This window comes from Chroicocephalus ridibundus, chromosome 4 (assembly GCF_963924245.1).
Source record: "Chroicocephalus ridibundus chromosome 4, bChrRid1.1, whole genome shotgun sequence".
Taxonomy (NCBI): Eukaryota; Metazoa; Chordata; class Aves; order Charadriiformes; family Laridae; genus Chroicocephalus; species Chroicocephalus ridibundus.
The window spans coordinates 61,865,242-61,879,720 of NC_086287.1; the positions used below are offsets into that span (position 1 = coordinate 61,865,242).

Consider the following 14,479-nt stretch of genomic DNA (forward strand, 5'->3'; position numbering starts at 1 on the left):
TGATTCATGCGTATGAGGTCTCCCATTCAAATTGGCGCACCCTGAATGCGGTTATACACAAGGTTCTTCTGCCTTTCTCTGGTGGTGAGCTACAACATGGTTTGACGAATCCCTGCTCAACACACGCATACTACAATTTACAAAGCAGCTCTAATTCTGTGGCCATCACCATCCATCTCCTTCTGTCTTGATCTGAACCACCCTGGGGCAGGTCTGGCTACAGCTCCTTCTCTCTGATGCCAGACAAGGGGAGAGTTTCACAGAGGTGGTAGAGGGGCTAGGAGGCAGACATGAAAGTCCGGGACTGGAGAATCCAGGGCAGGGGATGGGACGGGATCTCAAGGAGCAAGCAAAGCATCCACGGGCCACAGTGCCCCATTCTATGTTTGCTAAGGGTTTGGGGGTGCTTCTGTGATGGTGTGCTCCCCGCCAGGTGCCAACCGGACCTTCATCTCCCATGTCCCTGCCCAAGAGATAACCAGCCATGGTGGTCACAACGGGTGCACCTGGTCGTGATGGCGGCATCCAGGGCTAAAAGGTGGTTTTGGGGAGTCTGATAACAACACAATAGCCAAGGGCAAACTTGAGCAATGCTGGTGCTGTGGTCAATGTGCAAATAGGACTAGAGGGCAACCATCTTACCCCCGTAAATAGTCAACAGCCCAGGAGCCCTTGGAGCTCTCCTGCATGGCAGCAGGCTACCTTGAGTAGGGACGCCTCTCAAGATTACTTCTCGAGATCCAGAGATTCCTCGGCACAACAGATCCTCAGCAAGTGACTGATAGCATGCTAAACTTTGAAATCTTAGCTAAGTGATGGAAAGGACTGATTGCGCAGGTATCATCCTGTAGACATAAACGCTTGAGCAACTCTGAGACTAGGATTGGATGCAGCCGCCCCTGGACTCCTCTCTGAGAAGGAGTTTGGAAAGCAAGAGGGTCCTCTCTGAACCTCCTGACTCAACGGGAGGCTCTCCCTCACAGTTCTGACTGACCCTGCCCTCCATGCAGTAAATGACCGATTGCACCTCACCATCCAATCCTCTTAAAACACACTCACATTTACTACAAAAAGCTGTCACTGAGCCGGGGTGGGGGGTGCCCAAGGGCGGGGCTGGCTGCCGGCCTGTGATGCGCTCTGTGGCATGGGACACCACAGGGGACGCGTCACAATGGGGGGCAGCTATAAAAGGCGCCAGCAGCAGCGCTGCCCCAGTACGGCCTGGGCTAGCGGTGAGTGGGCTGGCGGGGGGAGGCTGGGCTGGACCAGGGCCGGGGCAGAAACGCCGGCCCCCGCGGGGTGGGTTCTCACCCAGCATCGAGGGCCCAGCCACTGGCCCCTGGGCTGGGCACAGGCCTTGCTGCCTCCCCGCTGCCTCGTCCCCTCCCCTGCCTGCCCCCAGCTCCCTCCGGCTCCCATCCCCATTTCCCCCGCCGCCAGCTCCCTCCCTCCCTCCCAGCCCCACTGAACCCCTTCTCTCCCTATTCCTACAGGCTATGGCTGCAACAAGAGTCCTCGCCTTGCTTGCGCAAAGCATCATCCAGCTCCCGCAGAGGGTTGGCAGTGAGCTGGACGACAGCAAGCACGAGCACGTGCAGCAGCTTATGGAGCAGCTGAGCCTGGAGACGACTCGGCTGCTGCAGGAGCTGGAGCGGGGCGCCTTTGCCTGGGGAGCCCTGCTCTTCGCTGCCTTACAGCAATGGCAGTTCTGGGCCATTGCAGGAGTGATGGTCCTGCTCTTCAGGCTCTGCTGCTGGCTCAGGAAAAGGAGCCAACAACCAAAGAAGGACACTTTGAGAGATGAGGCTGATAAGGAGGAGCCAGAAGAAATACCCAGTGTTGCCCTGGATCTGCGCTGGATTTCGGCCACACGCCTTCTGGACCTGTCAGAGTCCTTCACAATGGTGGAGGAGCTGGTGGACGAACTTCTCCGTATCTGCCAAAAACTCTCTTGGGACAGTTTCGTGCCACGACTGGGGCCAGTCATCGGGGTGAGCAGCACCTTACAAGGTTGGATTCCCTGTGAGGAGGAGGCCGTCTACCGCCTGCTCGTGCCCCTGAAGCCCCCCCGGGGCCATGCCTTCCACCTGGAGATGGGCAGCGCCACCGAGGACACGCTGGCGAGGAAGGCCAGCCTCCGCGTAGACCTGCGGTGTACCTGCATGAAGGAGCCGCTGGCGGAGGACATGCTGTGCTTCCTCCACCACCCTGAGGAGGAGCTGAGGGAAAAACAGGGGCCCAGCCTCCTACACACCTTCTGCACTGGCCCCTACCTGGACATAGACACAACCGCACGCTGGCTCCAGATGCTGCTAAAAGACGCCTGGGCGGTTATGCCCCAGTCGAGACACTGCTGTCTAACGGTGCTGCCCTCCAAGCACTCCTGCAAGCTCCAGATGACGCACACTTCCAACAGAACCATCCTGATTGAGCTCATGTTTGGAGTGAAGCAGGGCGACTCGTACGCCTTCCTCAGCTGTGAGTAGGCAGAGGCCACTGTTACCAGCAGCAGGACGCGGCCATTGCCAGGAGCCTTCCGATAGAGACTCTCTCCCGTTACCCCCTGCACAGCGACCGCCCCCCCTCTTCCCAAATCCGTTCCCCTGGGGAGCTTCACCCTGTGCTTATTTATGTCAATAAATCACTTGTTTAACACACAGACGCTGCCTCCGTGAGTGTCTGGGCATCACTTTGTTGGGGAACACAGGCACAGGGTGCTGACGGCTCAGCTGCCACAGAGCCAGGGAGCATTTTGCAGAAAAGCTGGTTCCCGTGTATGAAGCACACCAGCGACTGGTGAACTCCCTCTCCTCCTCTCGGTTTAAGCTGAGGCAACCCCTGGCCCACGGCAGCTTGCCATTCCTCTTCGGAGCTGATGTTCCGGCTCTGGTTGCACTGATTCCCTAGCTAAGGCTCCCCCTCCCGCGTTGGGGCAATGGGAATAATTTGTCACCCTCACAGCTGGGCACATTGCCTGTGTGGCTCCGCAAGGAGGGAGCCTGACGTGGCTTCCTTGGGAGCCATACACAAAGCAAGCCCTGGGAGCGCCATAGCATTGCCCTCGGGTGACCCCAGCGAGGTGGGAATGACGCGGGCCGAGTGGGGAGCCCTTTGCACGGGGGACAAGTGCCACGACGGCAGAGCGGGGCCCTGGCGGCTCTGGCTCCTGTACCAGCATGAGACTCATGCTCTACACCCTCTCGTCACCTCATGCTCAGGTTCCCACCACTTGAACACAGGAGACTTAACACATGCAGCAAGGTTAAAGAAAGCTTTTGAGATGCCTCCAATTCCAGGCATGCACTGGCGAAGTCCGTGCCACGGTTTTGAGAAGCAGTGGCCTGGGGGCAGCTGTGTGGCAGGAGAGCTGCACTCATCCCTGCCTTTGGGACACCTCTAGTGGAAATCCAAGGATGGTCTGTGGGTGAAGATTTGCTAGACCTTCAGTAATTGCCACATCAAAAGAACTGCCTACGTTGAAAGAAGGCTAAAGAGGCCCAACGGATGCCCGGTGCCCATGAGCCCAAGGGACGCGGCTTTTCCGGGCTCTGCGAGGGCCGTGCTGTTTTAAAACCAACTCTTGCCTTTTATCACAGCAGACCTAGTTGGGGCCAGCTCTGCTGTCTGTCTCTCCTGGCCCCGGGCTCTGAGCTTCTCCTCCGAGCCCAATCTGAGAGCAAAATGCCAGCTCCTCTCAGAAGCACCGCCCCAGGGTGTAGCCAGAGGTGCAGCGAGTCACTGAGTGTCTGCCCAAGCCATCGCTGCCCGTGGTACACTGCTGATGTGCCTTCTAGGGGAGCGGCCACCTTCACCACTGGCTTGGATCAACGAGCCACCCGAACCGGCAGTCTGTGCTGTCGCCATGAAGCTCCGTGCTGGAACTCAGTCGCGTTGGGGGCAACTCGTCCCGCAGACGGGGTTCAGCCACTGAAAGCCGGCCACAGCGTGGAAGATACTGCTTCGCAAGGGTCTCTGCACAACACACACAGTTCCCTCCGCTGCCGGGAGATCTCAGGCTTGCGAGATAGCCTTGGCGTGTTTGAGGGCGTTTCTGTGCTCCTGACACCCTTGGGCTGTGCGTGGGAGGGACTGGCAGGTCGGCTCGGCTGGTGCCGGCTGTCCCCGTGGCAACTTGCAACCCTGGGAAGTGTTCAGAAACCTCCACAACTGGCCCGTGCCAAGCCAGGAGAGAGGCTGGGATGCAAAGTATAGACTTTCAAGAGTAATTCTTGATTCATGCGTATGAGGTCTCCCATTCAAATTGGCGCACCCTGAATGCGGTTATACACAAGGTTCTTCTGCCTTTCTCTGGTGGTGAGCTACAACATGGTTTGACGAATCCCTGCTCAACACACGCATACTACAATTTACAAAGCAGCTCTAATTCTGTGGCCATCACCATCCATCTCCTTCTGTCTTGATCTGAACCACCCTGGGGCAGGTCTGGCTACAGCTCCTTCTCTCTGATGCCAGACAAGGGGAGAGTTTCACAGAGGTGGTAGAGGGGCTAGGAGGCAGACATGAAAGTCCGGGACTGGAGAATCCAGGGCAGGGGATGGGACGGGATCTCAAGGAGCAAGCAAAGCATCCACGGGCCACAATGCCCCATTCTATGTTTGCTAAGGGTTTGGGGGTGCTTCTGTGATGGTGTGCTCCCCGCCAGGTGCCAACCGGACCTTTATCTCCCATGTCCCTGCCCAAGAGATAACCAGCTGTCGTGGTCACAGTGGGTGCACCTGGTCGTGATGGCGGCATCCAGGGCTCAAAGGTGGTTTTGGGGAGTCCGATAACAACACAATAGCCAAGGGCAAACTTGAGCAATGCCGGTACTGTGGCCAATGTGCAAATAGGACTAGAGCGCAAGCATCTTACCCCTGTAACTAGTCAACAGCCCAGGAGCCCTTGGAGCTCTCCTGCATGGCAGCAGGCTACCTTGAGTAGGGACGCCTCTCAAGATTACTTCTCAAGATGCAGATTCCTTGCCACAACAGATCCTGGGTAAGTGACTAATAGCATGCTAAACTTTGAGATCGTAGCTAAGTCACGGAAAGGACTGATTGCGCAGGTATCATCCTGTAGACATAAACCCTTGAGCAAGCCTGGGACTAGCACTGGATCCAGCTGCCCCTGGACTCCTCTCTGAGAAGGAGTCTGGAAAGCAAGAGGGTCCTCTCTGAACCTCCTGACTCAACGGGAGGCTCTCCCTCACAGTTCTGACTGACCCTGCCCTCCATGCAGTAAATGACCGATTGCACCTCACCATCCAATCCTCTTAAAACACACTCACATTTACTACAAAAAGCTGTCACTGAGCCGGGGGGGTGCCCAAGGGTGGGGCTGGCTGCCGGCCTGTGATGCGCTCTGTGGCATGGGACACCACAGGGGACGCGTCACAATGGGGGGCAGCTATAAAAGGCGCCAGCAGCAGCGCTGCCCCAGTACGGCCTGGGCTAGCGGTGAGTGGGCTGGCGGGGGGAGGCTGGGCTGGACCAGGGCCGGGGCAGAAACGCCGGCCCCCGCGGGGTGGGTTCTCACCCAGCATCGAGGGCCCAGCCACTGGCCCCTGGGCTGGGCATAGGCCTTGCTGCCTCCCCGCTGCCTCGTCCCCTCCCCTGCCTGCCCCCAGCTCCCTCCGGCTCCCATCCCCATTTCCCCCGCCGCCAGCTCCCTCCCTCCCAGCCCCACTGAACCCCTTCTCTCTCTACTCCTACAGGCTATGGCTGCAAAAATGGTCCTCGCCTGGCTTGTGCAAAGCATCTTCCAGCTCCTGCTGGAAGTTTTCCTGTTTGGCAATGAGCGGGATGACAGCAAGCATGAGTGCGTGCAGCGGCATGTGGAGACGACTCAGCTGCTGCAGGAGCATGAGTGGAGCAGCTTGGACTGGGGAGCCCTGGCCTTTGCTGCCTTGCAGCAGTTGCAGTGCTGGGTGATTGCTGACCTGTTCTTCGGGCTCTGCTGCTGGCTCTGGAAAAGGAGCCAACGGCCAGACAGCAGTGATGAAGAGAAGAGCTCCAGCAGCAGCAGCACAGAGCTGGAGGAGGAAGGAAGTGGAGAAGATTCTGATGATGAGGGGCATCCTCTGATGACAAGGATTTTTGCAAAGCGCATCTGGTGTTCAGTGGAGAGCATGGCCTACGGGAGACAGGTGGTGGAAGAGCTGGTGGGCGACGTCCTGGTTGTCTTGCAAGAACGCCTGTCAAATAGTTTCTTCCCGGTGCTGCAGCCAGCCATCGGGGTGGGCAGCACCTTTGCAGGTTGGAGTCCCGCTGGGCATGATGCTGTCTACCGCCTGCTCGTGCCCCTGAAGCCTCCCCATGGCCATGCCTTCCACTTGGAGCTGGGCACCGCAGGGCAGATGCCGGCAAAGAACTGCGTCCGTGTGGAGCTGGAGTGCACCTGCACGAGGGACCAATGTGTGGAGGACATGCTGTGCTTCCTCCACCACCCTGAGGAAGCGCTGCAGAGAAATCTGGATTCCACCCTCCTAAGCACCTTCTGCACCGGCTTCTACCTCGATGCGCAGAAAATTGCCCGCTGGTTTCAGAACTTGGTGATCTCAGCCTGGGGGGAGATGACTCAGTCACGTCACTACAGTATGGAGATGCTGCCTTCCAGCCGCTCCTGCAAGCTGCAGCTGACAAATGCCTCTGGGAGATCCCTCTTGGTTGAGATGGTGTTTGGGGTGCAGCAAGGCAACTCGGACATTTTCCTCAGCAGCCAGACTACAGAGGCCATCTTCACCCCAAGCACAACTTGGGCAGAGACCTACGCTGTGGCAGAGGCAAAGTTCTTCAGGTGCATGGCCAGGCAGGCCCCGCGTGACACCCTCTACCTCAACTGCCTGCAGCTCTGTGCCAGTATGCTTGTGAGCGCAGGCTTTTCCTCCTATACTTGGAAGACGGTTGTCATGCACCTCCTCAACACCATACCCCCGTCAAGCTGGGGCAGGTGGGACTTCATGATGCGGCTGCAGGATATTATGTGCTACCTGCATGGCTGCTTGGAGGAGAAACGCCTGGACCACTTCTTCTTCGGGAATGAGAACATGCCTGAGGACATCATCTTGCCCGCAGCCTTCCAAGCAGCTGAGCCGATCAACCTCTTCCAGTGCCTGGTGCAGGACCCAGCTGCCCATGCCAAGGCATGGCGTGAGTTTGAGGAACTGCAAGATCGGCTCACAAGACTGCAGGTCTTTGGCGTCTGAAAGGTCTTCACAGACAGAGCTCTGTTTGTGTCCCCTAGACTGCCCGCACCTCTTCGAGAGCATCCCTTCCTTCTGGAAGCTTTATTTTGTACAAAGTTGTCAATAAACGGTGTGTTTGAACAACAGCTGCATCTCTGAGTGAGTTTGCATCAGCTTTTTGGAGAACCCGGGCATAGGGTGCTGGCTGCTCAGCTGCCCCAGAGGTGGGGAGCATTTGCTGAAGAGCTGGTGGGGTGGGCTCTGGTTGCACTGATTCCCTAGCTAAGGCTCCCCCTCCCGCGTTGGGGCAATGGGAATAATTTGTCACCCTCCACAGCTGGGCACATTGCCTGTGTGGCTCCGCAAGGAGGGAGCCTGACGTGGCTTCCTTGGGAGCCATACACAAAGCAAGCCCTGGGAGCGCCATAGCATTGCCCTCGGGTGACCCCAGCGAGGTGGGAATGACGCGGGCCGAGTGGGGAGCCCTTTGCACGGGGGACAAGTGCCACGACGGCAGAGCGGGGCCCTGGCGGCTCTGGCTCCTGTACCAGCATGAGACTCATGCTCCACACCCTCTCGTCACCTCATGCTCAGGTTCCCACCACTTGAACACAGGAGACTTAACACATGCAGCAAGGTTAAAGAAAGCTTTTGAGATGCCTCCAATTCCAGGCATGCACTGGCGAAGTCCGTGCCACGGTTTTGAGAAGCAGTGGCCTGGGGGCAGCTGTGTGGCAGGAGAGCTGCACTCATCCCTGCCTTTGGGACACCTCTAGTGGAAATCCAAGGATGGTCTGTGGGTGAAGATTTGCTAGACCTTCAGTAATTGCCACATCAAAAGAACTGCCTACGTTGAAAGAAGGCTAAAGAGGCCCAACGGATGCCCGGTGCCCATGAGCCCAAGGGACGCGGCTTTTCCGGGCTCTGCGAGGGCCGTGCTGTTTTAAAACCAACTCTTGCCTTTTATCACAGCAGACCTAGTTGGGGCCAGCTCTGCTGTCTGTCTCTCCTGGCCCCGGGCTCTGAGCTTCTCCTCCGAGCCCAATCTGAGAGCAAAATGCCAGCTCCTCTCAGAAGCACCGCCCCAGGGTGTAGCCAGAGGTGCAGCGAGTCACTGAGTGTCTGCCCAAGCCATCGCTGCCCGTGGTACACTGCTGATGTGCCTTCTAGGGCAGCGGCCACCTTCACCACTGGCTTGGATCAACGAGCCACCCGAACCGGCAGTCTGTGCTGTCGCCATGAAGCTCCGTGCTGGAACTCAGTCGCGTTGGGGGCAACTCGTCCCGCAGACGGGGTTCAGCCACTGAAAGCCGGCCACAGCGTGGAAGATACTGCTTCGCAAGGGTCTCTGCACAACACACACAGTTCCCTCCGCTGCCGGGAGATCTCAGGCTTGCGAGATAGCCTTGGCGTGTTTGAGGGCGTTTCTGTGCTCCTGACACCCTTGGGCTGTGCGTGGGAGGGACTGGCAGGTCGGCTCGGCTGGTGCCGGCTGTCCCCGTGGCAACTTGCAACCCTGGGAAGTGTTCAGAAACCTCCACAACTGGCCCGTGCCAAGCCAGGAGAGAGGCTGGGATGCAAAGTATAGACTTTCAAGAGTAATTCTTGATTCATGCGTATGAGGTCTCCCATTCAAATTGGCGCACCCTGAATGCGGTTATACACAAGGTTCTTCTGCCTTTCTCTGGTGGTGAGCTACAACATGGTTTGACGAATCCCTGCTCAACACACGCATACTACAATTTACAAAGCAGCTCTAATTCTGTGGCCATCACCATCCATCTCCTTCTGTCTTGATCTGAACCACCCTGGGGCAGGTCTGGCTACAGCTCCTTCTCTCTGATGCCAGACAAGGGGAGAGTTTCACAGAGGTGGTAGAGGGGCTAGGAGGCAGACATGAAAGTCCGGGACTGGAGAATCCAGGGCAGGGGATGGGACGGGATCTCAAGGAGCAAGCAAAGCATCCACGGGCCACAATGCCCCATTCTATGTTTGCTAAGGGTTTGGGGGTGCTTCTGTGATGGTGTGCTCCCCGCCAGGTGCCAACCGGACCTTTATCTCCCATGTCCCTGCCCAAGAGATAACCAGCTGTGGTGGTCACAGTGGGTGCACCTGGTCGTGATGGCGGCATCCAGGGCTCAAAGGTGGTTTTGGGGAGTCCGATAACAACACAATAGCCAAGGGCAAACTTGAGCAATGCCGGTACTGTGGCCAATGTGCAAATAGGACTAGAGCGCAAGCATCTTACCCCTGTAACTAGTCAACAGCCCAGGAGCCCTTGGAGCTCTCCTGCATGGCAGCAGGCTACCTTGAGTAGGGACGCCTCTCAAGATTACTTCTCAAGATGCAGATTCCTTGCCACAACAGATCCTGGGTAAGTGACTAATAGCATGCTAAACTTTGAGATCGTAGCTAAGTCACGGAAAGGACTGATTGCGCAGGTATCATCCTGTAGACATAAACCCTTGAGCAAGCCTAGGACTAGCACTGGATCCAGCTGCCCCTGGACTCCTCTCTGAGAAGGAGTCTGGAAAGCAAGAGGGTCCTCTCTGAACCTCCTGACTCAACGGGAGGCTCTCCCTCACAGTTCTGACTGACCCTGCCCTCCATGCAGTAAATGACCGATTGCACCTCACCATCCAATCCTCTTAAAACACACTCACATTTACTACAAAAAGCTGTCACTGAGCCGGGGGGGTGCCCAAGGGCGGGGCTGGCTGCCGGCCTGTGATGCGCTCTGTGGCATGGGACACCACAGGGGACGCGTCACAATGGGGGGCAGCTATAAAAGGCGCCAGCAGCAGCGCTGCCCCAGTACGGCCTGGGCTAGCGGTGAGTGGGCTGGCGGGGGGAGGCTGGGCTGGACCAGGGCCGGGGCAGAAACGCCGGCCCCCGCGGGGTGGGTTCTCACCCAGCATCGAGGGCCCAGCCACTGGCCCCTGGGCTGGGCACAGGCCTTGCTGCCTCCCCGCTGCCTCGTCCCCTCCCCTGCCTGCCCCCAGCTCCCTCCGGCTCCCATCCCCATTTCCCCCGCCGCCAGCTCCCTCCCTCCAAGCCCCACTGAACCCCTTCTCTCTCTACTCCTACAGGCTATGGCTGCAAAAATGGTCCTCGCCTGGCTTGTGCAAAGCATCTTCCAGCTCCTGCTGGAAGTTTTCCTGTTTGGCAATGAGCGGGATGACAGCAAGCATGAGTGCGTGCAGCGGCATGTGGAGACGACTCAGCTGCTGCAGGAGCATGAGTGGAGCAGCTTGGACTGGGGAGCCCTGGCCTTTGCTGCCTTGCAGCAGTTGCAGTGCTGGGTGATTGCTGACCTGTTCTTCGGGCTCTGCTGCTGGCTCTGGAAAAGGAGCCAACGGCCAGACAGCAGTGATGAAGAGAAGAGCTCCAGCAGCAGCAGCACAGAGCTGGAGGAGGAAGGAAGTGGAGAAGATTCTGATGATGAGGGGCATCCTCTGATGACAAGGATTTTTGCAAAGCGCATCTGGTGTTCAGTGGAGAGCATGGCCTACGGGAGACAGGTGGTGGAAGAGCTGGTGGGCGACGTCCTGGTTGTCTTGCAAGAACGCCTGTCAAATAGTTTCTTCCCGGTGCTGCAGCCAGCCATCGGGGTGGGCAGCACCTTTGCAGGTTGGAGTCCCGCTGGGCATGATGCTGTCTACCGCCTGCTCGTGCCCCTGAAGCCTCCCCATGGCCATGCCTTCCACTTGGAGCTGGGCACCGCAGGGCAGATGCCGGCAAAGAACTGCGTCCGTGTGGAGCTGGAGTGCACCTGCACGAGGGACCAATGTGTGGAGGACATGCTGTGCTTCCTCCACCACCCTGAGGAAGCGCTGCAGAGAAATCTGGATTCCACCCTCCTAAGCACCTTCTGCACCGGCTTCTACCTCGATGCGCAGAAAATTGCCCGCTGGTTTCAGAACTTGGTGATCTCAGCCTGGGGGGAGATGACTCAGTCGCGTCACTACAGTATGGAGATGCTGCCTTCCAGCCGCTCCTGCAAGCTGCAGCTGACAAATGCCTCTGGGAGATCCCTCTTGGTTGAGATGGTGTTTGGGGTGCAGCAAGGCAACTCGGACATTTTCCTCAGCAGCCAGACTACAGAGGCCATCTTCACCCCAAGCACAACTTGGGCAGAGACCTACGCTGTGGCAGAGGCAAAGTTCTTCAGGTGCATGGCCAGGCAGGCCCCGCGTGACACCCTCTACCTCAACTGCCTGCAGCTCTGTGCCAGTATGCTTGTGAGCGCAGGCTTTTCCTCCTATACTTGGAAGACGGTTGTCATGCACCTCCTCAACACCATACCCCCGTCAAGCTGGGGCAGGTGGGACTTCATGATGCGGCTGCAGGATATTATGTGCTACCTGCATGGCTGCTTGGAGGAGAAACGCCTGGACCACTTCTTCTTCGGGAATGAGAACATGCCTGAGGACATCATCTTGCCCGCAGCCTTCCAAGCAGCTGAGCCGATCAACCTCTTCCAGTGCCTGGTGCAGGACCCAGCTGCCCATGCCAAGGCATGGCGTGAGTTTGAGGAACTGCAAGATCGGCTCACAAGACTGCAGGTCTTTGGCGTCTGAAAGGTCTTCACAGACAGAGCTCTGTTTGTGTCCCCTAGACTGCCCGCACCTCTTCGAGAGCATCCCTTCCTTCTGGAAGCTTTATTTTGTACAAAGTTGTCAATAAACGGTGTGTTTGAACAACAGCTGCATCTCTGAGTGAGTTTGCATCAGCTTTTTGGAGAACCCGGGCATAGGGTGCTGGCTGCTCAGCTGCCCCAGAGGTGGGGAGCATTTGCTGAAGAGCTGGTGGGGTGGGCTCTGGTTGCACTGATTCCCTAGCTAAGGCTCCCCCTCCCGCGTTGGGGCAATGGGAATAATTTGTCACCCTCCACAGCTGGGCACATTGCCTGTGTGGCTCCGCAAGGAGGGAGCCTGACGTGGCTTCCTTGGGAGCCATACACAAAGCAAGCCCTGGGAGCGCCATAGCATTGCCCTCGGGTGACCCCAGCGAGGTGGGAATGACGCGGGCCGAGTGGGGAGCCCTTTGCACGGGGGACAAGTGCCACGACGGCAGAGCGGGGCCCTGGCGGCTCTGGCTCCTGTACCAGCATGAGACTCATGCTCCACACCCTCTCGTCACCTCATGCTCAGGTTCCCACCACTTGAACACAGGAGACTTAACACATGCAGCAAGGTTAAAGAAAGCTTTTGAGATGCCTCCAATTCCAGGCATGCACTGGCGAAGTCCGTGCCACGGTTTTGAGAAGCAGTGGCCTGGGGGCAGCTGTGTGGCAGGAGAGCTGCACTCATCCCTGCCTTTGGGACACCTCTAGTGGAAATCCAAGGATGGTCTGTGGGTGAAGATTTGCTAGACCTTCAGTAATTGCCACATCAAAAGAACTGCCTACGTTGAAAGAAGGCTAAAGAGGCCCAACGGATGCCCGGTGCCCATGAGCCCAAGGGACGCGGCTTTTCCGGGCTCTGCGAGGGCCGTGCTGTTTTAAAACCAACTCTTGCCTTTTATCACAGCAGACCTAGTTGGGGCCAGCTCTGCTGTCTGTCTCTCCTGGCCCCGGGCTCTGAGCTTCTCCTCCGAGCCCAATCTGAGAGCAAAATGCCAGCTCCTCTCAGAAGCACCGCCCCAGGGTGTAGCCAGAGGTGCAGCGAGTCACTGAGTGTCTGCCCAAGCCATCGCTGCCCGTGGTACACTGCTGATGTGCCTTCTAGGGCAGCGGCCACCTTCACCACTGGCTTGGATCAACGAGCCACCCGAACCGGCAGTCTGTGCTGTCGCCATGAAGCTCCGTGCTGGAACTCAGTCGCGTTGGGGGCAACTCGTCCCGCAGACGGGGTTCAGCCACTGAAAGCCGGCCACAGCGTGGAAGATACTGCTTCGCAAGGGTCTCTGCACAACACACACAGTTCCCTCCGCTGCCGGGAGATCTCAGGCTTGCGAGATAGCCTTGGCGTGTTTGAGGGCGTTTCTGTGCTCCTGACACCCTTGGGCTGTGCGTGGGAGGGACTGGCAGGTCGGCTCGGCTGGTGCCGGCTGTCCCCGTGGCAACTTGCAACCCTGGGAAGTGTTCAGAAACCTCCACAACTGGCCCGTGCCAAGCCAGAAGAGAGGCTGGGATGCAAAGTATAGACTTTCAAGAGTAATTCTTGATTCATGCGTATGAGGTCTCCCATTCAAATTGGCGCACCCTGAATGCGGTTATACACAAGGTTCTTCTGCCTTTCTCTGGTGGTGAGCTACAACATGGTTTGACGAATCCCTGCTCAACACACGCATACTACAATTTACAAAGCAGCTCTAATTCTGTGGCCATCACCATCCATCTCCTTCTGTCTTGATCTGAACCACCCTGGGGCAGGTCTGGCTACAGCTCCTTCTCTCTGATGCCAGACAAGGGGAGAGTTTCACAGAGGTGGTAGAGGGGCTAGGAGGCAGACATGAAAGTCCGGGACTGGAGAATCCAGGGCAGGGGATGGGACGGGATCTCAAGGAGCAAGCAAAGCATCCACGGGCCACAATGCCCCATTTTATGTTTGCTAAGGGTTTGGGGGTGCTTCTGTGATGGTGTGCTCCCCGCCAGGTGCCAACCGGACCTTTATCTCCCATGTCCCTGCCCAAGAGATAACCAGCTGTGGTGGTCACAGTGGGTGCACCTGGTCGTGATGGCGGCATCCAGGGCTCAAAGGTGGTTTTGGGGAGTCCGATAACAACACAATAGCCAAGGGCAAACTTGAGCAATGCCGGTACTGTGGCCAATGTGCAAATAGGACTAGAGCGCAAGCATCTTACCCCTGTAACTAGTCAACAGCCCAGGAGCCCTTGGAGCTCTCCTGCATGGCAGCAGGCTACCTTGAGTAGGGACGCCTCTCAAGATTACTTCTCAAGATGCAGATTCCTTGCCACAACAGATCCTGGGTAAGTGACTAATAGCATGCTAAACTTTGAGATCGTAGCTAAGTCACGGAAAGGACTGATTGCGCAGGTATCATCCTGTAGACATAAACCCTTGAGCAAGCCTGGGACTAGCACTGGATCCAGCTGCCCCTGGACTCCTCTCTGAGAAGGAGTCTGGAAAGCAAGAGGGTCCTCTCTGAACCTCCTGACTCAACGGGAGGCTCTCCCTCACAGTTCTGACTGACCCTGCCCTCCATGCAGTAAATGACCGATTGCACCTCACCATCCAATCCTCTTAAAACACACTCACATTTACTACAAAAAGCTGTCACTGAGCCGGGGGGGTGCCCAAGGGCGGGGCTGGCTGCCGGCCTGTGATGCGCT

At 57.5% G+C, this 14,479-nt stretch overlaps 2 protein-coding genes across 2 annotated transcripts; both read left to right on the forward strand.

Moving 5' to 3' along the window:
* Positions 1–1,496: 1,496 nt before the first annotated feature.
* Positions 1,497–7,204, forward strand: LOC134514833 (inositol 1,4,5-trisphosphate receptor-interacting protein-like 1). The gene is made up of 2 exons (XM_063333149.1): positions 1,497–1,768; positions 5,971–7,204. Exons 1-2 carry the CDS (start codon positions 1,497–1,499, stop codon positions 7,202–7,204), a joined length of 1,506 nt encoding a protein of 501 aa, XP_063189219.1.
* A 3,071-nt stretch (positions 7,205–10,275) lies between these two features.
* LOC134514834 (inositol 1,4,5-trisphosphate receptor-interacting protein-like 1) lies at positions 10,276–11,763 on the forward strand. The gene has a single exon (XM_063333150.1). The coding sequence runs from the start codon at positions 10,276–10,278 to the stop codon at positions 11,761–11,763; it is 1,488 nt and encodes a 495-aa protein (XP_063189220.1).
* Positions 11,764–14,479: the final 2,716 nt, after the last annotated feature.